The sequence below is a fragment of the Gossypium raimondii genome, chromosome 11 (genome assembly GCF_025698545.1).
Source record: "Gossypium raimondii isolate GPD5lz chromosome 11, ASM2569854v1, whole genome shotgun sequence".
Taxonomy (NCBI): Eukaryota; Viridiplantae; Streptophyta; class Magnoliopsida; order Malvales; family Malvaceae; genus Gossypium; species Gossypium raimondii.
In genome coordinates, this window is record NC_068575.1 from 923024 (window position 1) to 947148 (window position 24125).

General features: G+C 30.1%; 5 protein-coding genes across 5 annotated transcripts; 4 read left to right on the plus strand and 1 right to left on the minus strand.

Moving 5' to 3' along the window:
• The first annotated feature begins 2678 nt into the window (after window positions 1-2678).
• Window positions 2679-3005, plus strand: LOC105761731 (protein GL2-INTERACTING REPRESSOR 1). The gene has a single exon (XM_012579624.2). The coding sequence runs from the start codon at window positions 2679-2681 to the stop codon at window positions 3003-3005; it is 327 nt and encodes a 108-aa protein (XP_012435078.1).
• A 6844-nt stretch (window positions 3006-9849) lies between these two features.
• Window positions 9850-11969, plus strand: LOC105761727 (ubiquitin-conjugating enzyme E2 variant 1D). Its single transcript, XM_012579621.2, has 4 exons — window positions 9850-10002; window positions 11040-11179; window positions 11394-11519; window positions 11629-11969. Exons 1-4 carry the CDS (start codon window positions 9969-9971, stop codon window positions 11767-11769), a joined length of 441 nt encoding a protein of 146 aa, XP_012435075.1. The 5' UTR covers window positions 9850-9968; the 3' UTR covers window positions 11770-11969.
• A 2250-nt stretch (window positions 11970-14219) lies between these two features.
• LOC105761726 (ubiquitin-conjugating enzyme E2 variant 1C) lies at window positions 14220-16247 on the minus strand. Its single transcript, XM_012579620.2, has 4 exons — window positions 16119-16247; window positions 14991-15130; window positions 14647-14772; window positions 14220-14553 (listed from the first exon to the last, which is right to left on the minus strand). The coding sequence occupies exons 1-4, from the start codon at window positions 16150-16152 to the stop codon at window positions 14413-14415; spliced, it is 441 nt and encodes a 146-aa protein (XP_012435074.1). The 5' UTR covers window positions 16153-16247; the 3' UTR covers window positions 14220-14412.
• Window positions 16248-18065: 1818 nt separating this feature from the next.
• Window positions 18066-20231, plus strand: LOC105761725 (ubiquitin-conjugating enzyme E2 variant 1C). Its single transcript, XM_012579619.2, has 4 exons — window positions 18066-18186; window positions 19246-19385; window positions 19634-19759; window positions 19881-20231. Exons 1-4 carry the CDS (start codon window positions 18153-18155, stop codon window positions 20019-20021), a joined length of 441 nt encoding a protein of 146 aa, XP_012435073.1. The 5' UTR covers window positions 18066-18152; the 3' UTR covers window positions 20022-20231.
• Window positions 20232-22419: 2188 nt separating this feature from the next.
• On the plus strand, window positions 22420-23573 carry LOC105761724 (probable CCR4-associated factor 1 homolog 11). The gene has a single exon (XM_012579618.2). It carries the CDS (start codon window positions 22579-22581, stop codon window positions 23410-23412), a length of 834 nt encoding a protein of 277 aa, XP_012435072.1. The 5' UTR covers window positions 22420-22578; the 3' UTR covers window positions 23413-23573.
• Window positions 23574-24125: the final 552 nt, after the last annotated feature.

The following is a 24125-nucleotide window of genomic DNA, read 5'->3' on the forward strand; positions in this document are numbered from 1 at the left end:
GCAATTTTTTATGTGATTGGTACATAATTTTGATAATTTTTTATAATGAACTCAGAACCCCAAACCTAAAATTTTGAACCTTAAACACGAACCCTGAACCTTAAATTCGAATTCCTGAACTTTGATCTTTGAGTTCATGGTTCGAGATCTGAGGTTTAGGATAAAAAAATTACTGAAATGTCATTAAATAATTGGAAAGATAACATGGATGATGTGGTAGGAAGGGTCTATAAATAATGTATTGACAATGTTAAAATTATATTTATAAATATTTTATTTTTGTTTATTTTTGAATTTTTAAAAAAATTGATCTCAATTATTTTAAAATTTTAATTAATTTAATTTTATAAAAATATTAAAACTACTTCATTGAATTTTTATAATATATTATCATATTTTATCCATAATAATTTTTAAAAAAGGTGAATGTTAAAAATCAAATTTATATAATATAAAATACTAGATTAACAAAACCCAATAATTAAATTTTATACTTTTAAATTTGATAATAAAATTATAAAAATATGGATAATTAAGAGATTATTGTTATTGGTTGAAGCATCAAAATATATGGTGGTCAATGTTATTGTTTTTTGTGGAAAGAGGCTTTAACCAATGTTCAAAAGGGTTGAATTTATTCATACTTATTTTCTTTCTTTATTTAATGAAATTCATAATTATTTTCTAAATAAAGATGTTGAAGGATTTGACTATAAATTCTACTTTCAAAAAAATTATAAATACTAATATTTTTCTAACCATTGGATTCAATATTTTCTTTCATGATATTATAAATAATTAATTACCTTGTTTAATAAAAAATATATTATCATAAATGGTTAGAGTTAATTTCACCGGACGTCCCCAAACTACGACACCCGTTTAAATTGGTCCCCAAACTTTTAAAAATTCTTCCGGAAGATTGATGGATCCATTAATTTAAATTTTCATTCTTAAAACATTGATGTTATATCAATAAGGTTCTTCCATTACTAAATCATTAATTTAATTGTGATATAATTTAAAATAAATTTTCAATTTTATTTTATTTTTAGTTTTAATTTTATAGTTATGGGACAATATTTTACTTTCTTTTAATTTTCATTTTAAATTATATGTCATATAAGATTTTACATGTTATTTAATGGTTAAATTAACGATTTCAATTGGTAGCAAATGATTGATATAACACCAATAGTTTGAGGATGTAATCGAACATTTTAAAATTTGGAGACCAATTTAAAGTGAGAGACATAGTTTAAGAATGTTTGGTGCAATTAGTTCTTTTATTAATATGTGAATAGGACCCGACCTTTGTACCATTTTAATATTTAATCCTAAAAGCTATTGGAGGGGTTTTTTTTTTTTTAATGACCAATGTATCATTAATGTTTGTTTTATAGTTTACGAAGACTAATACTTTTGAAATTCATGATTGCTGGGGAAAAATGTAAAGGAAAGGCAGGGCTGTCCCTCCCCCTAAAATAGAAAATTACAGTTTAACTCCTTCAAGAATTTGTTAAATTGTCTATTTTAACCTCTCAAAATTTATAATTCAATTTCAAATCCTCCTAAAAGTTTTTCTAAAAATCGTCATTGGTGATTGCCCTTCTTAATAATATCATTTTCAAAGTTCAAACATAAGTTTTCCTTTTAATAACGTAATGTATCTTATCACTATATCTAATATTTTTCAGTAAAACAACTTTACTTTGCATGGTATGTATTATTTACATGATACTCGAATATATATATATATATATATATATATATATATATATATATATATATATCACTATAAGATAAAGTAATGAATGTACAGCTTTCCTTCTTCATGGTACAAAATATTTATTGCCGGTTTCCATTTTTATTTTTTTGCATAATTTTCATGGCATTAGGTGAGAGGAGGCTACCAAATTTAGAAGAGGTTATCCAGTCGATTTTACGTAAGGTTGAATGAAACTCGAATGTAAATAAATAAATAATTTTAATTTTACTTTTAATCCCTTCTAAAATTAATTTTATAATCCAAAACCTTTTAAAATAAATTTTTAGCTTCAACCCTCAAAATTTTAGAATTTATTTCATCCTCCAAACAAAATTTCTGGATTTTGCTCACCAAATCAGATTACCCTAATACTATTTGAATATATATGTGTGTATATATGTATATATATATATATATATTCTTTCTTGAACCAATTATTTTCAAACTCCATTTAAAGCCATCTCTCTCCCAGCTTTATATGTATTCCTTTTTTTTGGTTCCCTTCAATATACCCCCATACTCACCAACCTCACTAGCTTTGATTCTTCATCAAGGTATCAAAATTTTCAACACAATTCAATCCTAAACCTAAGATCAAATGATCAAAAAAGGCCCCTTTTTTGGTTATATCATGTCGAAATAACTCTTTTTTTTCTGGGTTTTCTTGTATATTTCATTTCAAGTTTGATTTTATACGTAAACCCTAGTGAAAACTAGTCAAAAAAGTTTTTGTTTTTATGGTTTTTTTTGTTATATATGTTGAAAATCACTAGTTTTTCTTCTGGGTTTTCTTATATATTCAAGTTTGATTTTATATATATACATACATAGATAATTTCACTAACTTTTTATTTTTATGTTTAATTTCAGGTTTGACTTTTATACGTAAAATTCTAAGAGAAACAAAAAAATGAGTGGTGGAAATGGTCCCAAGCTGGAGTTGAAATTGAACCTATCGCCACCGAGGGTTAACCCCCCAGAGGAATCGTTGACGACGACGGAGAATTCTTCTCCTGCAAGTTCATGTGTGCTGTCAGAGACTAACCAGATGCATGAAGTTGAAACTACCACCGATACTGTGGCGGATGTGGCGGCGGCGACACCCATGATGCTAGTTGGGTGCCCAAGGTGCCTCATGTACGTGATGCTGTCAGAGAATGATGACCCTAAATGCCCTAATTGCAAGAGCACTGTCTTGCTTGATTTTCTCCACGCCATTAAAACTAGAAAGAGTTAGAGATTTATGGTTTAATTATGATATCAGCCTCTGTACTTTTTAATTTTATAAATTAAGTCCATTTTTCTTTTAGTTAAAGGAATTTAGTCCTTTGCTTGTCTGGTTAAATTAGATCTTCAAATGCTTAAACGTCAGATATTCGAATTTACTGTAAGTTTATTGATAGCTTTACTAATTAGATTTTAATTTTTTAATCAGACAAATGAAGAGAGAGAATATATTTATATTTCCGAGTAAATTATGTTGTTTCAAGTCCATGTTTTAAAAATCGGATCGGTAGTCAAATTATCCAATCATCAATTCAATAATAATTAAATAAAATAACATAAAATTAAAATTTACTAATTAATTATAAACCGGCTCAATTATCGATTTCTTGTCTCGATAATTTACTGAAATTTTACATAAATATCCCAAGACAAAAGTTAGGTTTTGCTGTCTTCTTGGCTTAAGAAATATGAACACGGATACGTAATATGAGTACGATATGAATATGTAATGCAAGATTTTTCAAAAGTTAAAACACGGGTATAATGAGACACGACAGTAAAAATACTTTTATAAAATAATATAATAAAGGGATAAATATTAAAATTATACCTGAATTTTGATTTAATATGCAATGTCATATGTGAACTTTGATTTTGTGTAATTTTATACATAAAATTTTGACTTGATTCAATTTTAGAAATCATTGACAACATCATCGAACTAGCACCTTTTATGTTAATTTATTGCATATACAAATAATTATATTAATCCAATATGAAAATAAATGTATATATTCATTTTTTTAAATGTGTATGATTCAATCAAAATAAAATTTTACGTAAATTTAAATCGGTGAGAAGTCAAAATTTTTTTAGGAGGTCGAAATTAAATTGTATGTTTTAAACGTAAAAATACAATTTCACCATTTTAATATCTATATATTTATAATTTTAAAAGATTAAATCAAATCTTTTTTATTTAGGGGTCAAAGTGTAATTTTATCTTTGCTAGTTTAAATTTTTATAAATTTTAAAGGTAAATGAAAATTACCCCTGGTTACGTAACAACAATTAAAGTTTCATATATATAATTGCACAAAATCAAAGTTTGTATATCAAGTTGCACATCGAATCAAAATTCACAAATAAATTTAATATTTATCCTAATATAAAATAAAATATAAAATTAATAGTTACCGATTAAACATAAACTCAAATCTCATCATACACGATTATCATATGCAATTTGCACGTATAAATTTAAAACATTACTGTGTGTTTGGCCCTTTTATCTCGACCTTGTTTTGATCCTATCCCATTTTTAAAATTTTTTTTTTTTACATATTTTTACATATTCAATCGTGTAAAAATTGTAATCATGTCCAACGTATATTCGATGGTTAAAACAAAAGTGTACGTGCTTCTTATATAGGTTTTGGCCCACCATGTTACGAGTGGTATCGACACAGTGAGTCAGTTCTCAGTTAGGTTTAGTTGCAATTAGAAATAGAAAATGGGGGCATAAATGGCTAAAATCAATCACCCTGAATTAAATTGGTTTGCGGGACTTTGCCACAATCACTATTTAAAACATTAAATCCCTTATTTAGACCTTCCTTCGAATTTAAAAACTCGATTCGATTCGTCGTAATAAATTAATAATTTAAACTTAAATTTGAATCGATTTAAATATAAATTTATTTAAATTTGGTATCATTTTAAATCAATCTGAAATGATTCAAATCACTTAAAACAACTTAAAACTGAATAAGCTTGAACATAAAATGACCCGTATCTAAAAGTAACTCGAAAACCCTAATTACTGAAAAGTTTTTAAAATCTAAAGTAATTGAATTAAGATCGATTTGACCCAAAACCAAAATGACTAGCCAACTGATAAGATAGTTGAATTGAAAATCAATGGTCCAACTATTCAACTGGTATCACAAAACTGGAGAAGGATTGAACTAGTATATAAAACTGATTGAACCTGTAAAAGATACGTTGAAAAACTTAGTTTAAGTTATTAATTTTGTTATCTTAGTTTATAAAACAAATATTTATATTATTATTTTGTGTTTTTTTTTTTTGAAATTGTAATTTTTTAAAATTTATTGTCAAACTGGTTTTTTTCAACCTATCATATCAAAGCAGGTATCTATGTGGTAGGTATAATACACATGTTTACAATTTGATGTACATGTTTTCAAATATGTTCCACGTCAATTTGAACTAGCTTTTAACACTTAAGCTAATGATTATATTGAAGAAAATATCTGATTGATAGTACCATACCGATATTTTGAGGACTTATTTAGAATGTCTTGAAATTCAAGGTTAGTTTAGAATCTGACTCCAAAATGGTAAATTTACTTTTAAAATCCTTTGAAAATTTATAAAATTATAAAATAGTGTAATGTTAAATTTACTTTTGACCCCAAAATTTATAATTCAATTTTGACTCTTTAATTTTTTTTTTACGTTTACCCTGAATCTAAATGATAATTTAAAGATATTTGATGAAATTAACTCGAAAAAAGAAAGAAAAAAAGGGTAATTAGGTAAAAGAAGAAAGTTGGGTAGTTTGAGCATTAAAGAGAATGTAAGTAATTGAGACAGTTGAGAATAACGCGGAGGTATATTTATCATATGATAATAAATAAAATATTCATGTGGAGAAAAAAAATCTCAAACTTTTTTTTTAAATTAAGTCATTATTATTTTTACTCAATTGGGTATTTGAACTTTTAAAATGCACTAAAATTATTTAAACTTAAAAAAACAATTAAGCCTCCTTTTTTGCACTCAATTGGATATTTGAACTACCAAAATGCATAAAAATGCTATTTAATTGTTAAAGTTAACGATTGGTCCCTATATTTTTTTTATTTTGAGCAATTTAATTTTTTCTTTTATATTTTTAACTCTTTTTCGCTTCTTCCATCGTTTTTCTCCTTCTTCATTTCTTTTAACGTAATTCTTTTATGTTTTTCATTATTAAAACTAGTCCAAAAGGTCACCTCACTCGAAAAATTTAATTTGTTCAAAAAATAAAGTATAAGAACTAGTTTTAACAAATGGAAAAATAGAAAATTACATTAAAAAGAAATAGAGAAGGAAGAAAACAGAGGAAGAAGAAGAGAGTGAAAAAAAGAAAAAAAGTTAAAATAACATAAAAGAAAAAAATTAAATTACTTAAAACGAAAAAATATGGGGACCGATCGTATAAATTAACTTAAAACTTTTATTTGAAATTATGATTTGACATACTACATCAGTTTGCCGTTAATCCGTTAATAATAATTAACAACTCAAGAACTAAAATATTACAATGTGATAATATAAGTGACTAAAATGTAACTTTAGATAAACAAAGATGACTGTTTTAATAATCAAATATGACATTAATTTGCTTCAAATTTTGTTGTCTCTTTCATTCTAACTCTTATTAAATATGGTACTCGTCTAGGGAATGTAAAACAAAGACAATTCACTTTCACTCCATAATGTCACATACACGTAATGATGAAACCACAAATAATTTAGATATTTTCCAAAAATAATCTATCGGGAATCAAAAGGTGAAAATCGAAAATTGATTCATAAGGTAATATTTTATTGGAATAAATATTAAATTTATACGTAAATTTCGGTTTAAAATATAATTTGATAAATAAATTTTAGTTTGATGTAACTATATACGTGAAACTTGATTTGTGGTTCATATATATGTGTTAAATCTTGATTTTGATTCAATTGTACATTTAAAGAAATTGATACATATATTTATTTTCAAATGTTGTTAGTGATTTATAAAAATTTGAATCGAATAAAAATTTATGTATAAAATCGCATAAAATCAATGTTATTGTACGGCATTACATATTGGATTAAAGTTCATATGTAGTCTTGTCACATCCCAAAAATTTAAAATGGTTGAATTATTTTTGTGGATTTTTAATCTAAAATAATTAAAATACTTTATTTAAATTTACATATAAACTATGGATCACGTGAGGCTCATTTACCTGACAAAAAAAGTATTCGTGTGTCGATTTAAATTTTAATCTAAAAAAATTTAAAATCTTTAGACAAATTTAACAAGTAGCTCGATCGATGCAAAATTTTAGTTCACAGTCAAAGTGTCAATAAATCAAATCGACTTGCAATTCAATACTCTTAATTTTTTTTACATAAATTTATTAAACCAGATCAGACCGAACGGAACGTGTTTATCGAGCAATCTTATACAAGTTTAAGAGCCAAACATAGCAATGTTTTCAAGCAAATAAATATTATTTTCACCCAATTAAACATTATTAATTAAATCTATATTTCGAATTTTAAGATAATTGAGTATTATTCAATTGGCAATAATGTTATAATTTTTTTAAAGTTATATTTTAACTTCGGTTATTATTAAAAAATTAAGACATAAAACGAGGGTTGAACTACATGTTTGACCAAATAAACTTGACTTGATTTAGATCAAATTTGAATAAGATGGTTTTAAATCTATTTTATTAAATAATCTCGTTATAGATTCTGATTATATCTGTTATTTTTAATACAATGTCTAAAACTACCCATAGCCCTTTTTCAACTCATAAATAGGAGGATAATGTGCTTCAGTGTACTTGAATCCACGTCCTCCTACATTGACAATAATGCTCACATGTTAATTGAGCTCTCAATTGACCATTATAAAAAATTAAAATTTTAAAAATAAATAAAACACATAAAATATGATATTGTATCTATACATTTTTGCACCTAAATAGGGCATTATCTTTAACAAGTGAAAGAAAATTGAATTATATTCAATAATTTATTTAGGACTAAATTGAAAGTTAAGTTAAAGAGAGTACAAGTATTTATTTAAGTATACAAAAAGTATAGGAGCTAACCAAATTTTGAATGATTAAATTTTGTTATTAGTTTCAATATTTTTGTGGAAGTCGTCGATTTAATCTCCGTACTTTAGTTTAGTTATTTTCAATCCTTATCCTTTTAATTTTTAAAGTTTCAGACTCACCAAACGATAAATATTAAATTCATTAAGTTAAGTTCGTTATTTTTAAAATCGATGCTCCAAATATATTATCATATATATAATGTCATGTCACTCGCTTTTTTTCTCAACATATTACTCACTAAAACTCAATTAATGGATTAACCATTTTATGTCAATATTGAAATTTTAAAATTCAAAAGTATAGGGACCTAGAACGATCCAATTAAAGAATATGGACCAAATCTACATTTGTACGTATAGCACAAGATTAGTGGTTGAATTTAACCAAACGAATTTAATCGTTATTTTTGAGTTAAGACTAAGATTTCAAAAGTAAAATGTTCAGGGACTAAAATTGACTAATTTGAAAAATATAAAGATTAAAATTTATCAAATTAAAGTATAGTGACTAAGTCCATAACTTTTGCAAAGTTAAAGGACTGTTAACACAAGTTATCCATTCTAATTTGACTTCTATTCATGTTTTATTTCAATAAAGAATAAAAAATCGATTTAACCACTAAGTCGATTTATTTTAGTCAATTAATAATGGCAAGAAATAAGTTGATTTAGTTAAACCGATTAATAATGGCGGGTAGTAAGAGTTAGAGGGGCCTCGATCCTAAAAAGTTTAAAAGTTTATCATTAAATCATTCGATTAAAGCTCTAATCACATTTTCATTTTTTTTCAAAAATCTAATTGAACTTTATAAAATAATTGAAAATTTTAATTAAATTCTCTAAATAAATTCTCATTAGTCCTCTCAAAATTTTTAAAAATTTTCATTATCTCTTTCAAAATTTAATGTCTCGTTCTGCTACTATAGATTAAAGATTTGATCAGAAAAATGGTTAATTAAGTCGATTGTTCAGTAATTAACCACGCCACTAATTCATTTAAAAAAATTATTAAAAATGAAAAAAAATTCGATTCAATTGACTTTTTAGTTGGTTCAATCAGTTTGTACCAATTCTCAATCCAATCAGTTCAATACCATTATTCGAACCAAATCTCCAACTAATTTCCATTTCAACAGATCGATTCGATTTAAACATTATTTAAGCTTAGTTTGGATGGGCGGTGTGTTTACCTCCAGTGAGATTAAAAACAACAATGGAGTGTATGTTTGGATTCAAAAGCAGCTGTAACGGTATGGTGATAATAAAAAACGACTATTAAGGACATTAGATTAAAAATGATATATAATAGAAGTTTTTTAAATTATTTTACTTTTATGAAATTATTAAAAATATATGAATTTATAAATTCATTTAATAAAATATTAAAATGTATCTTATGATATTTTATTATAAATATTTTAATTAATTATATAAGTATTTTTTTATAAAATCCACTTAAAAATATTATTTATTATCATGAAAATACAAACAATATTATTATAATGAAACATTATTTTAAATTTAATAAAACTAAATTTTGAATATAAATGAGATTGGGATAAAAGATAAAATGAGATATATTTTACCCAAAATATATAAATTATAAAAAGAAAAAACACATGACAAAGATAAAATGGTAAAAGCATACATGCATTGAACTCACTGTTAATTTTTTTTATTAGTAAAAAATTTCATTTCTATTTATATTGTGTAGCGTTTAACGAATTGATACTGTACAATTCAAACAGCTTTCACTAGCACGATTACATTGAAATAACACTCAATCGCACCACACAAGAGGAAAACGGGCATCCAAAGGAGCCATTAACCCACTACGCTTTCCTATCACGAACACTTCTAACCAAAATCGATTTGGTCCAAATTTAGCATATACTTATCCAAACCCGGGTTAAGCCCAACGAGTAACCCGGCTCAATAATCATTGAACCGGCCATAAACTCCTCCAATAGCTTTAAAGCATTGCCTTTTGCCTTTAGTCGCCCAACTTTCACCAGATCCCCCCATTGACTCGTTGCTGTCTCTCTTTCCCTCTCTCTAATGACGCTTAGCTCTGGAGGATCGAGTGTCGTGGGTTAGCCCTTCGATCCCTTTCTTCTCTTTATTTATATTGCGTTTCATTGATCCCATTCATGGATTTTATAGATTTTTTTTTGTTTTTTTAATCATTTCTTTCATATTTAATCCTTTATAATTTGTGGGTTCGGTGAATTTCAATGGATTATTGTGAGGAATTTATGGGGTTTTAATTTTTAATCTATTTGAAGTTTTGGGTAGCTGTTAATTCGTTCTTTTTTTGTAGTTTGAAGAATGTTGTTGAGGTTATCTTATGATTATCACTAAAAAGTTATATCTTGAAGATTCATACATGAAAAAAGTTTATGTTAATGTTTGATGATTTATGCTTCAATTGTTGTTGGAGCATGTTTTGCATGTAAAATCTTGAACCAAATAATAGGGGTGTAAATAAATTTCTGGTGTTCTCTAGCTATTCGAGTTCGACTTGAAAAAAGAACTTGACTGCAGTTCGGTAATCATTGATGATCGAGCTGAATTTGAGTACCATAATACTTGATTCAAACGGCTCGCAGGCCTAATTGAGCTTTTCATTTTAATATATTTTTACCCTTATTATATATAAAGGGTTTAAGTACGAATGAGCTCAATCTTGAATATGAAAGAGCTTAATTGAGCTCAAGTAGCTTGATTAAGTCTCGACTCAAGCTTGAGCTTAGAATTTGATGTTTGGTCAAGCTCAAATTGAGCATTGGGTCTTGAATTTCGAGTCATGTTCGAGCTCAAGCTTGCTACTATGGGTTTAGCTCAGCTTGATTACATCCCTACCAAAGAATATACAAACGCATATGTCTTTGTGTAATTGCTACCCTTTTTTGCCTTTTACAATTAAGCGATATAGGCATTGATGATTACGTTCTTTTGGAGTATAAAGTTGTTGCCTGCTTTAGGCTTACAGTTCTTTTGGAGGTTTTATGGCTGTCAGATAAGTTACCTTTTGGAAATTTTGTGGCATTAGGCCCAATGCTCGATTATATATGGTGTTAGCGTAACAAATCACGAGTATGATTCAGTAATGTAAGTTTTTTTTTGCAGTGCCTCGGAACTTCCGATTGCTGGAGGAGCTTGAACGTGGAGAAAAAGGTATCGGAGATGGTACTGTCAGCTATGGAATGGATGACGGAGATGATATTTACATGCGCTCTTGGACCGGCACCATTATCGGTCCTCTCAATGTAGGTTTCTAAGTTTCTTCCTCCCTTCAACAAATTATATATTTTAATGTTGTTCCTTTAGATGACATTTTATGTTTGTTGTGAATAATCATATATATATTGTTGCTTGTCTCCGGGATTGCCCTACTTGCCTTCCTTTTGAATGGAAGAGGGGTTCTCTGGGGTGATTTTGGAAAACTATTGTATAAATGCATTTCTGTTTTTTGGTTTTCAGACCGTACATGAAGGTCGAATCTATCAGCTGAAGCTGTTCTGTGATAAAGATTATCCGGAGAAGCCACCGAGTGTCCGTTTTCATTCAAGGATCAACATGGCTTGTGTTAACCATGACACAGGGCTGGTATGCTATTAACATTACATTCATTTGCAGTGCAAATAATCAGTTTATTTTATTTCATAACAGTTAATGTTTTTAATCGGTTCTTCTTTTTACTATTTGATGACAACAGGTCGATTCAAAGAAGTTCGGACTTCTTGCAAATTGGCGAAGGGAGTATACTATGGAGGATATATTGACACAGCTCAAGAAGGAGATGGCTGCCTCACATAATCGAAAGCTGGTCCAACCTCCCGAGGGTACCTATTTCTAGTTCTCGAGCTCGCATCAATATTCTGGATTTAATTTCATTTGTGGTTATGCAATATATAGTTTGTAATGCTTGTTAATCCTTTATAAGAACAAACTGTGGAATCGGTGAAAATGCTTCTCGATTACTTCTTGGTTTCATGTTCTTGAACGGAGATTGTTTCTCTAATGGAATTTGATCCATGTTTGAAAACATTTTCTAAATACCCTTTTGGTTATTGTTTTAGTTTTTTATTGTTTTTCCTTGTTCGGAAAATTCTTCTTTGTTGATCTCTTTGTTCCTCCTTGTACACCGAAAAGAATGAAAAACAGCTTGTTTTTTTTCCTACTCCTACGGTAAAACTGCTGTGGTTGCTTCCTCAAGGCGTTACGGATTGTAGATGTTAGGACTCGAATTTCACCCTTACGAAATGGTGATACCACCGCGTAAGGATGACTTCATGAATTATTCGAGTTCAAATTCAGGATATCATGCAACTTTCTTGCCAAAGATCCAGATGAGAGGATGTTCCGAATCGAGGACGCTTTGCCGCGCACTCGGAGTTCAGTTCCAGGTTCCGTGCAGATATTTTCTTTTTATTCTAGTATTGGTTAAAATGTGCCATAAGTCCTTTTTTTTTTTAATTTGGAATTTAGTTCATGTATTTTTATTTTTAGAAATTTAGTCCCTTTACTTTTTAGATTTCAAATTAAGATTTAACTGTTAGCACTGTTAAAATTATTTCATTAAATTCAGGTTCATTACAACATTACATTGTAGCCAAGTGAATATTTTTATTTTTCAAAATGTTATACCAATAAATTTAATAAAAATAAGTTAACAGTGCTAATAATTTGATTTGAATTTTGAAATTTTCAAAGTAGAGGATTTATGACATATTTTAATTAATTATAATATAAATATGATTGAAATGAATGGCATTAATTTCGGGGTTCTCTGGTTAAATGCTAACAGGAAAAGAAAAAAAATGAAAGGTTAATTTATTAATATTTCTAAGAATTTACTAAAATTTATAAAATTTTATCAAAATATCTTAAGATTTATTAAATTTTTAATACTTTACTAAAAATCAAAATATTTAAGAATTTACTAAAAATCAAAATATCTAAGGCTTGAAATTAATTTTCGATTTTTTTCCAAATTATTTACCTTTTTTATTTACCAAAGATTATTTTTGAAAAATATCTAAATTATTTCTGATTTCGCCATTATTTTTATGCGATATTAATGAGATGAAGTGAATTGTCGTTTTATAATCCCTAGGCCACTATACAAGTACAATATTTAAAAATAGTTGGAATAAAGAGAGACAAAAAATAAATCTCGTATGGCTTGATGGTTAAAGATGTTTATTGTCTTAATTATGACCTAAGTTCAGGTTGCACTAGTCACGGAATTTTGTCCAGTTAGTGTAATTCACCAAAAAAAGAAGACTAAAAATTGAAGCAAATTAATATCATTAATTCCACTCATATAATGTATCCCAAGTTTTTATATTTTTTTATATATTTAAAATTTAGTCTTTTTTTAAATTTAATTTCTATTTTTAAATTAAAGAATTCAAGTCTAATTATTAATCCAATTCAAATTTATCTATTAAATCGTGATATTCTAAAATTAAAAAAAACACACTCAATAATCTTTTGACAAAAAATAAAAAACATTATAGTTTACCTGAATTTAACAAAAAAAATTAACAACAATCCTAAAATTCAAGTTAGTATTATATTTATCCTAGCTAATGGCGTTATAAATATCGAGATACTAAATTACGTTAAAACTTATAGTATAAAGATTAAAACCTCGAATTGAATTTTGACTATTTTTATATAATCTAAAAATAGAAGGATCAGAATTGAAATTTAACCATTACTATTTAATAATGTAAAAAATATTATAATATACCACATTCCCCTGTACTCTTTACGAATTTAAAATTTAATCCCTAGAAGAGTATATTTACTTATGTCATTTTAACCAATACTAAAATAACAAACAAAACAACAAGAACAACATAGATTGCTATTCATATTGTACCCCCAAGAAAATATCTGCACGAAACCCAGGACTGAACTCCGGTAGTGCGGCAATGCGTCCTCAATGTGTTCTACGTCCTCTCATCCAAATCTTTGGCAAGAAAGTTGCATGGTACCCGGAATTTGAACTCGAATAGTTCATGTAGTCATCCTTACGAGATGGTATTACCATTCAATAAGTGTAAAATTCGAGTTCCAACATCTACAATCCATATTCCTATCCTGCGACTAAAGTTTTCACGAAGCAACCCGAGCAGTTTTTACAGCATAAGTAGGGGAAAAAGAACAAGCTGTTTTTCGTTCTTTTTGGTGCATAAGGAGGAACAAAGAGATCAATGAACAAGAATTTTCCGAAACGATAATAGAACAAGTAAAACCTAGCGAGAACTAAAACAATAACCAAAAGGGGATTTAAAATGCTTTGGAACATGGATAAAATTGCATAAGAGAAACAGCTTCCATTCAAGAACATGAAGCCGAGAAGTAATCGATAAGCGTTTTGACCAATTCCACGGTTTGTTCTTATAAAGGATCAACAAGCATTACAAACTATATATTGCATAACCACAAATAAAATTAGATCCAGAATATCGATATATGAATTTGAGAGCTAGAAGTAGGTACCCTCGGGAGGTTGGACCAGTTTTCGATTATGTGAGGCTGCCATCTCCTTTTTCAGCTGTGTCAATATATCCTCCATAGTATATTCCCTTCGCCAATTTGCGAGAAGTCCAAACTTCTTTGATTCGACCTGTTGCCATCGAATCAGTTAAAAGCATTAGAGATTATGAAACAAAATAAACTGACTATTGCACTGCAAATGAATGTAACATTCATGGTATACCAGCCCCGTTTCATGGTTAACGCAAGTCATGTTGATCCTTGAATGAAAACGGACGCTTGGAGGCTTCTCTGGATAATCTTTATCGCAGAACAGCTTCAGCTGATAGATTCGACCTTCATGTACGGTCTGAAAACCAAAAAAATGAAAATCACAAGATGGAAGAAATAGAAATGCATATATACAACGATAATTTTCAAAATCCCCCAAGAAGGAAAGTAGGGCAATCCTGAAGACAAGCAGCTATATATATATATGATTGTTCATAACAAACATAAAACGTCATCTAAAGGAACAACATTAAAATATATAATTTGTTGAAGGGAGGAAGAAACTTAGAAACCTACATTGAGAGGACCGATAATGGTGCCGGTCCAAGAGCGCATGTAAATATCATCTCCATCATCCATTCCGTAGCTGACAGTACCATCTCCGATACCTTTTTCTCCACGCTCAAGCTCCTCCAGCAATCGGAAGTTCCGAGGCACTGCAGAAAAAAACTTACAATACTGAATCATATTTGTGATTTGTTACGCTAACAACAGATAATCGAGCATTGGGCTTAATGCCACAAATTTTCCAAAAGGTAACTAATCTGAGTGCCATAAAACCTCCAAAAGAACTGTAAAAGCCTAAAGCAGGAAACAATTTTACACTCCAAAAGAACTTCATAATCATCAATGTCTACATCGCTTAATTGTTAAAGGCAAAAAGGGGTAGCAATTACATAAAGACATATGCGTTTGTATATCGGTAGGGAACTATGGATGTAATCAAGCCAAGCTAAACCGAAATAGTTGCAAGCTTGACCTCTAACTTGACTCGAAAGTCAAGGCTCGATGCTCAATTCAAGCTTGATCAAACATCAATTTCTTAGCTCAAGCTCAACTCGAGACTTAATCAAACCACTTGAGTTCAAGCTCAATTAAGATTGTTCATCAATTTTCGTACTTAAGCTCAAATTTGAGCTCGATTAAGCTCGTCCATACTTAAGCTCTTTGAATCAAGCATTATGGTGCTCGAATTCAACTCGATCAATAGCTTGAGCTCAATAATGACCAATTTGAATTAGATTTTTCTTCAACTTGAACTCGAGCACTAATATCTCATTTACACCCTATTCTTCAAGATTTTGCATGCAAAACATACTCAAAACAGCAATTGAAGTATAAATCATCAAACATAAATATAAATTTTTCATAAAAGAGTGTTCAAGGTATAATTTTTAGTGATAATCATGAAATAACCATTAACATAACATTCATTTTAAAACTAGAACATCATAAGATAGCCACAACATGTTTCATAGCTACCCAAAACTTCAATAGATTAAAAACCCATAAATTCCTCACATTAATCCATATAAATTCACCGAACCCACAAATTATAAACGATTAAATATAAAAGAAATGATAAAAAAAAACCATGAATGGAATCAATGAAACGAGAAATGAATAAAGAGAATAAGGGCTAACCCACGACACTCGATCCTCCTGAGCTAAGCGTCATTAGAGAGAGGGAAAGAGAGATAGAAGTGAGTCAATGGGGGGAGGCAGGGGGGGGGGGAATATGGTACAAAATAGGCGACGAAAGGCAAAAGTAGCGGCCCGACGGCCCGCCCGAAATATGGGAGGGTTTGGGTAAAAATATAGGCCCGAAATATGGGTTTGGGCAAAAAAACGAGGCCCTTTTAGAAAACGGGCTGGGCCTCGGGCACCACTTTTTCAGCCCGGGCCTGGCCCGGCCCGGCCCGATTTAATAAATATATTTATTTTTTTAATTTTAAAATATTTTTTACATACTTTTTTTAATTTTTTTAATTTTAAAATATTTTTAAAATATATTTTTTAATTTTTTTAATTTTAAAATATTTTAAAAATATTTTAAAAATACTTTTTTAATTTTTTAAAAATTTTAAAATAAAAATGGGCCGGGCCGGGTCGGGCCCGGGCTTATGATTTTTTCCCGGGCCGGGCCTGGGCAAAATCTTAGGCCCATATTTCGGGCCGAACCCGGCCCGAACCCGGCCCGGCCCATGAGCACCTCTAGGCAAAAGGCAATGCTTTTTATTGATTATTGAGCCGGTTACTCCTTGGGCTCAACCCGAATCGTGTCAAATTTGGATAAGCATATGTTACATTTAGACCGAATTAACTTTGATTAGAGGTAATCAACTTAATTAACTACTCGTCGAATCAACTTTTTAATTGTGACCGAATTAATTTTACTGTTATAATTTTAAAATTTTGTGGGGTTTAAATAAAAATTTTCCATTTTAAGGGAGGTCGAGATTCTTGTCAGCCCCATGGGTTAACCACTGAACCCAAAAAATTTGAAAAAAGAACTATTTAGTGTTATTTTTATTATTTCAATTTAGTTAGGTGAGATAGATTGGTCGGTTTTAACTCATTTAATCGGCACCAATATTATTAAACATTTTGAAAATTACAGAATTAGTTAGATTTAGACACGTAATGTGTTCCTCGAAGAAATATAATGATTTATAGGATTTGGATAATATAAAAATATACTAAAAGAATATAAATTTCAACATTTGTTATTTATTTTCATATTTTATATTTTGACTTAAGAAATTAGGGCATAAAAGTATAGGTTGGACTACATATTTGACCTAATAAGCTTGACTTGATTTAGACTAGGCTTGAAGAATATGATTTTTAAATTCTATTTTATTAATAAAATTAACTTATTTTTATATTTAATTTTAATTATAAAAGGCTAAAATAATAATAAAACCGCTAAAACCACCATTTATTTAAATAATCACATTCAAGTGAAAAATGAATTATATATTAAATAGTTTATTTAAGTATAAATTAAAATTAAAGATTTATTGGTTTAATTTAAGGACATTTTCGTTTATAAAGACTATAAGTAGTTATATAAAAGAACTTAAGCTAAATAATTTACAAAGTTAAAATAATTAAGTATTTATTCTAAGCATAATAAAATATAAGATTTTATATTTAATCAAATTCTAAAATTATTTCTACGTATTTTATTCATCGAAAATAAATAAAAAATAATTTAATCGTTAAATTGATTTAGTTAAGTTGGTTAATAATCGCGGATAATAAGAATTAGAGCCTTAACCTCTTAAAAATTAAAAAAAATAATTAGACCTTCGCTTTTCTTTTAAAAATTCTAATTAAATATTAATTTTTTAAATAATTTTAATTTTCTCTCTCTCTCGTTCCGCTACTATTAATCAAGATTTAATTAGTTGGATAATCAATTAAGTCGATTTTTCAATATTTTAACCGATTTAACTGATTAAAACTGATTTCGGTCTAAATTCAACATATGCTTATCCAAACTCGGCCCGATACGGGCTGAGCCCAACAAATATCCCGGCTCAATAATCATTGAACCGGCCTTAAACTCCTCTATTCGACTCATCTCATGGCTTTAAAGCATTGCCTTTTGCCTTTAATCGCCTTTTACCAGCCCCTCATTGACTCATTGCTACCTCTCTTTCCCTCTCTCTAATGACGCTTAGCTCAGGAGGATCTAGTGTCGTGGGTTAGCCCTTTTTCTCTTTATGTATCCCTCGTTTCATTGATTCCATTAATGGGTTTTTATAGATTTTTGGTGGGTATTTTTTGTTGTCATTTCTTTCGTATTTAATCGTTTATAATCTGTGGGTTCGGTGAATTTATATGGTTTAATGTGAGGAATTTATGGGTTTTTAATCTATTTAAAGTTTTGGGTAGCTGTAAAACATGTTCTTGTGGCTATCTTTTGGTGTTCTGGTTTTAAGATGAATGTCATGTTAATGGTTTCTTCATGATTATCACTAAAAATTATACCTTTAAGATTCTGTTATGTTAATGGTAGCCCAACATGTTCTTGTGGCTATCTTTTGATGTTCTGGTTTGATGATTTATGCTTCAATTGCTGTTTTGAGTATGCTTTGCATGTAAAATATTGGAGAGTAATGTGAAAATGAGATATTGGTGCTCGAGTTTGGTTTGAAAAAAAATCTAATTTAATTGGTAATTATCGAGCTTGAGCTATTGATCAAGTCGAATTCGAGCATCATAATGCTTTATTCAAAGAGCTTAAGTATGTTCGAGCTTAAGTAAGGAAATTAATAAACAATCTTAATTGAGCTTGAACTCAAGTCGTTTGATTAAGTCTTGAGCCAAGCTTGAGCTTAGAAATTGATGTTTGATCGAGCCCAAACTGAATATCGAGCCTTCAATTTTGAGTTGAGTTCGAGCTCAAGCTTCCTAGCAGTCAGGATCAACTCGGCTCATTACATCCCTACCAAAGAATATACAAATGCATAAATCTTTGTGTAATTGGTACCCTTTTTAGCCTTTTGCAATTACACAATATAGGCATTGATGATTATGAAGTTCTTTCGGTGTATAAAATTGTTTACTGTTTTAGGCGTTTACAGTTTGTAATGTAGACTTTATTTTGACAGCGACAATTGGAGTTTTTATAGCTGTCCGATTAGTTACCTTTCCTTTTGGAATTGGAACTCTTTTGGCATTAAGCCCAATGCTAGATTATATATGTTGCTAGCGCAACAAATCACGGGTATGATTCAGTAATGCAAGTCTTTTTTTGCAGTGCCTCGGAACTTCCGATTGCTGGAGGAGCTTGAGCGTGGAGAAAAAGGTATCGGAGATGGTACTGTCAGCTATGGAATGGATGACGGAGATGATATTTACATGCGCTCATGGACCGGCACCATTATTGGTCCTCTCAATGTAGTTTTCTTCCTCCAACAAATCATATATTTTGAAAAATCACACACACACACACACATATACATATATGTATATAGGTTAAGCCAAGGAGCTAAAATATCCTATCACTACTTGCCTCCAGGATAGCCCTACTTGCCTTCCTTTTGAACGGAGGAATGGGGTTTTCTGGGGGAATTTTGAAAACTATCGGTGTATATATGCATTTCTGTTTCTTCCTTCATGTTGATTTTTGTTTTTTCGGTTTTCAGACTGTACATGAAGGTCGAATCTATCAGCTGAAGCTGTTCTGTGATAAAGATTATCCGGAGAAGCCACCGAGCGTCCGTTTTCATTCAAGGATCAACATGACTTGTGTTAACCATGAAACGGGGCTGGTATACAATTGATGTTACATTCGTTTGCAGTGCACTAATCAGTTTATTTTTATTTCATGTCTGTTTGTTAGTCGTTAATGCTTTTAATCAATTGTTTGTTTTTACTATTTGATGGCAACAGGTAGAATCAAAGAAGTTCGGAATTCTCGCAAATTGGCGGAGGGAGTATACTATGGAAGATATACTGACCCAGCTGAAAAAGGAGATGGCAGCCTCTCATAATCGAAAGCTGGTCCAACCTCCTGAGGGTACCTACTTCTAGCTCTCGAATTCGTATCGATATTCTGGATCTAATTTCATTTGTGGTTATGCAATATATAGTTTGTAATGCTTGTTGATCCTTTATAAGAACAAACTGTGGAATTGGTCAAAAAACTTCTCGATTACTTCTCCTTGGCTTCATGTTGTTGTTCTCAAACCGGATGCTGTTTTTCTAACAGAATTTTATCCATGTTTCAAACCATTTCAAATACCCTTTTGGTTATTATTTCAGTTCTTGCTCGTTTTTCCTCGTTTTATTATCATCTCAGAATATTGTTGTTTGTTGATGTATTTCTTCCTTATGCACCAAAAAGAACGAAAGAACAACTTGTTTTTTCTACTTTTGCTGTAAAAACAACTCGGGTTGCTTCCACAAGGCCTTCTACCCCAGACTTCAGTCTCGGGATAGGAAAATGGATTGTAAATGTTGGGATCCGAATTTCATTCTTATTGAATTTGAATATCACCTCATAAGGATGACTTGCAAGAACCATTCGAGTTCAAAATCCGGGTTTCATGCAACTTTCTTGCCAAAGATCCAACAAGAAGACGTAGTCCAGATTGAGGACGCTTCGCCGCACTACCCGGGTTCAATTCCGGGTACCATGCAGATACCTTCTCGGGGTACAATATCAAAATGAATGGCAATCTATGGTTGTTTTTCCGCATTTGATGTTTTCTTATGAAATGGTGCTAGATTTGGTAGAATTACACGGAGGTTATTGTATTAAGAGTTAGATTTCATTAGATAAATTTATTTCTATTATTAAAATTTGGTCTCTGTATGTTAAAATGAGGTATACGTGACACATCACGTGTAATTGTTTGATTATCTTGTTAGTAACATTAGTTTAAAATTGTAGAAATGAATGAAATTTTTACTGAAAGAATCAGTTTGCTTTTTGGTCTAACGTACTGAGATTAATTTGTCCATTTCTTAGTAAAGAAGGCAAAATACAATCTGACTCGTGGTCCAAGAACCTCTATGATTATTTTACTTGCTAGATTTCATTGATTGGTGGGTGATTTCATTATTTAGAAAAGTTGGATATTATCATGCTTGAATTCATTTTTACAACAATAATGATGTCAATTGAAGTGATATTCAACGATGGTATCAATTGAGTTAATAGTTAATTAGTTTTTTTAAAAAGTTTAAATATACTTGTTGTAGTGTAATTTTTTTTTAAAAATTATCCTTAAAATCTTTTAAAACGCCATCAAGAGTAAGGATGCATTTTATTTCATTTTATTTTCAAAAATAAATTTTATTTTTATTTTTTAAAATTAAAAATACGTTTGATAAATAAAAATAATTTTTATTTGTAAAAATAATTAAATAAAAGTATAATTTATTAAAATGCAATATAATTTATTAAAATGCAATACAATAACAAAATCAAATGTAATTAAATAAAAGGATTTAAAAGTTATAAATATAAAAAACTGCTTTTAAAGTATTCAAATCAGAGTAAATTTAATGTATTGAATGAAACTTAAAAAAGCCATCGTTTTTAATTTTTTTTTTCATTTTTCCAAAAGAATTTTATCGAAAATAATGAAAACATATTTTTTTTCAAAATTTTTAATCAAAACATGTTTTCTTCACTATTTTATAAATTTTAAGAAAATTAGAACGATTCTTGTTTCCCCAAACTTCTCCCATGCTAGCTTTTGGCCCTTAAAGTCCCCTCATAGCTCAGCTCCAAACACAGGGTAGATCCCTACACTGCGAGAGAAACCCTAAAGCCATCGCCCAACACTGGCCCTGGCCATTCCTCCGATCGCGACAATTGACAAACCATCACACAGAGCCGCATCAGTATTCACCTTGACGCACCCCTTTTCAGGCACCTCCCACCTCACTCCCTCACCTCCTCTGTTTGCATTCACCAACCCTTGCCGGTACAATCACTCAATCATACTAACACCATCAACAAACCCAAAACATCAATTATACACATAAAACTTTGATTTAGTGCAATCATACACATTTAAAGAAATAAATATATCAATTTATTTTCATATTGGATAAATATAATTATCTGTGTATGCAATACATAATCATAAAATAATGTTATATCAATAATTGTATTAATAATTTACGAGAATTGAATCAAATCAAAATTTTAAGTATAAAATTGTATAAAATCAAAGTTCGCACATTAGATTAAAGTTCATATATAGTTTTGAAATTTATCGTTTTTAATTGTTAAAAAAATGACATTTTGTCATTTTTCTAACATACAAAATAATTTATTCATTTTAAAAGTACAGGATCAAAATGAACTATACGCTGCAATATAAGGACCTATTCAGTAGTTTTACCTTATTAATAATTAATTTAAATAAAAAATTTAAAACGAGAAACCGCCTCTCTATAAATACCGTTCTAATAACCTTACTCAGATCTTTTCCCCAGATTCAAACACTAAAGGCCTAAACCCTAGACAAAAAGAAAATCAAAATCAGAGAATTTGAATCCAAGAAAAGGAAAATTGGAGGATCATATTGTTCTCTTGTTGCGTCGATTTTCTTCGATAAAGAGATCCAAGAAAATGTCGAATAAACCGCGAGAGTCGGTCGTGATCCGATCCGTTTGGTCGGAAAATTTGGATTCCGAATTCGAGATAATCAGATCCATAATCGACGTTTTCCCGATCATTTCAATGGACACAGAGTTTCCAGGAGTTGTCGTCCGATCGGAGGGCGCCGGCGGCTGCCATCGCTCCCGTCGAATTGACGCCACTGAGAATTACCAAAGCCTCAAAGCGAATGTTGACATACTAAAGCTTATCCAAATCGGCCTAACGTTATCAGACGCTGACGGGAATTTACCAAATCTCGGCACCGAGAACCGGTACATTTGGGAGTTCAATTTCAAAGATTTCGATGTGGGGAATGATGTACATGCGCCTGATTCCGTCGAGCTTCTCCGTCGCCAAGGCATAGATTTCGAGAAGAACCTGGAACTTGGGATCGAGTTGGTCCGGTTCGCGGAACTGATGATGTCATCGGGACTCGTATTGAACGACGCCGTTACGTGGGTGACTTTCCACTGCGCGTATGATTTTGGATACCTCGTGAAATGCTTAACCGGTGGGTTATTGCCTGACCAACTCACTGAGTTTTTGGAACTCGTGCGAGTGTTCTTCGGAGACAGAATCTACGACGTCAAACACTTGATGAAATTCTGCGCTGGATTACATGGAGGGCTCGATCGTGCGTCTACAGATTTGGGAGTAAAGCGTGCAATTGGGAAGAGTCATCAAGCTGGTTCTGATAGCTTGTTAACATTGCACGCTTGGTTGAAGATAAAGGAAAGGTATTTTGCAAATGGGGACCCAATTGAAAAGTATGCTAATGTTCTTTATGGTTTAGAAGTTGACTAAACTTGAATTCTAGTTAACTTCTTTTTATGTCTTCTTGTTTGAAAGAAATTATCATTGCTTTTGTAGATTCTTTGGGCAATTGTTTTTAGGTAGGTAGATTTTTGTCAAACTTTATGGGTTATTGATCAATCATCAATACTAAAAGTAGTTCAGTTCAATAATTTTAATTTCACATTTTCTCCATGTTGCAAATTTACATTTGTTGCCTTCTATAATGGTAAGAAAATGCAAAAGAAAGCATTTGGGTTAGACTTAGGCGGTTCAAGGAACTAAAGTAGGAGTGTAGGACCTTGTGGGAATTCAGTTGCATTGCATTTGATGGTTTACTTTGGCTACTGTGGCAAGGTGGAATTTGTAAATTTCTTCTGGATTTCACTATTAGTGGTTGAAAGGTGAGTTTCGTTTACCCCTTGGGATAAACATGAAAGTGAGAATTTTATGTCTGTTGAAATTTATTATTAGTTAGTTTGAAATGAAGCTTTCTGGCTGCCCTTTGGAGGAAGAGGAAATAAGGGCCTGAAATTATAGCCTTCATAGTTCAGTTCAGGAAATAAGGGCCGAGTTTGGGAGATTAAAACTTAAAAAGTGTTTTCTGATGATTTAATTTACTGAACTGAACTAACTGTAGTTCACTCTGTTTCTGTTTGAACTTATTGAGAAGATCAAAAGATTTAGTTGGTAACTGAAGTTCAATCAAACTTCTGGTTTCAACT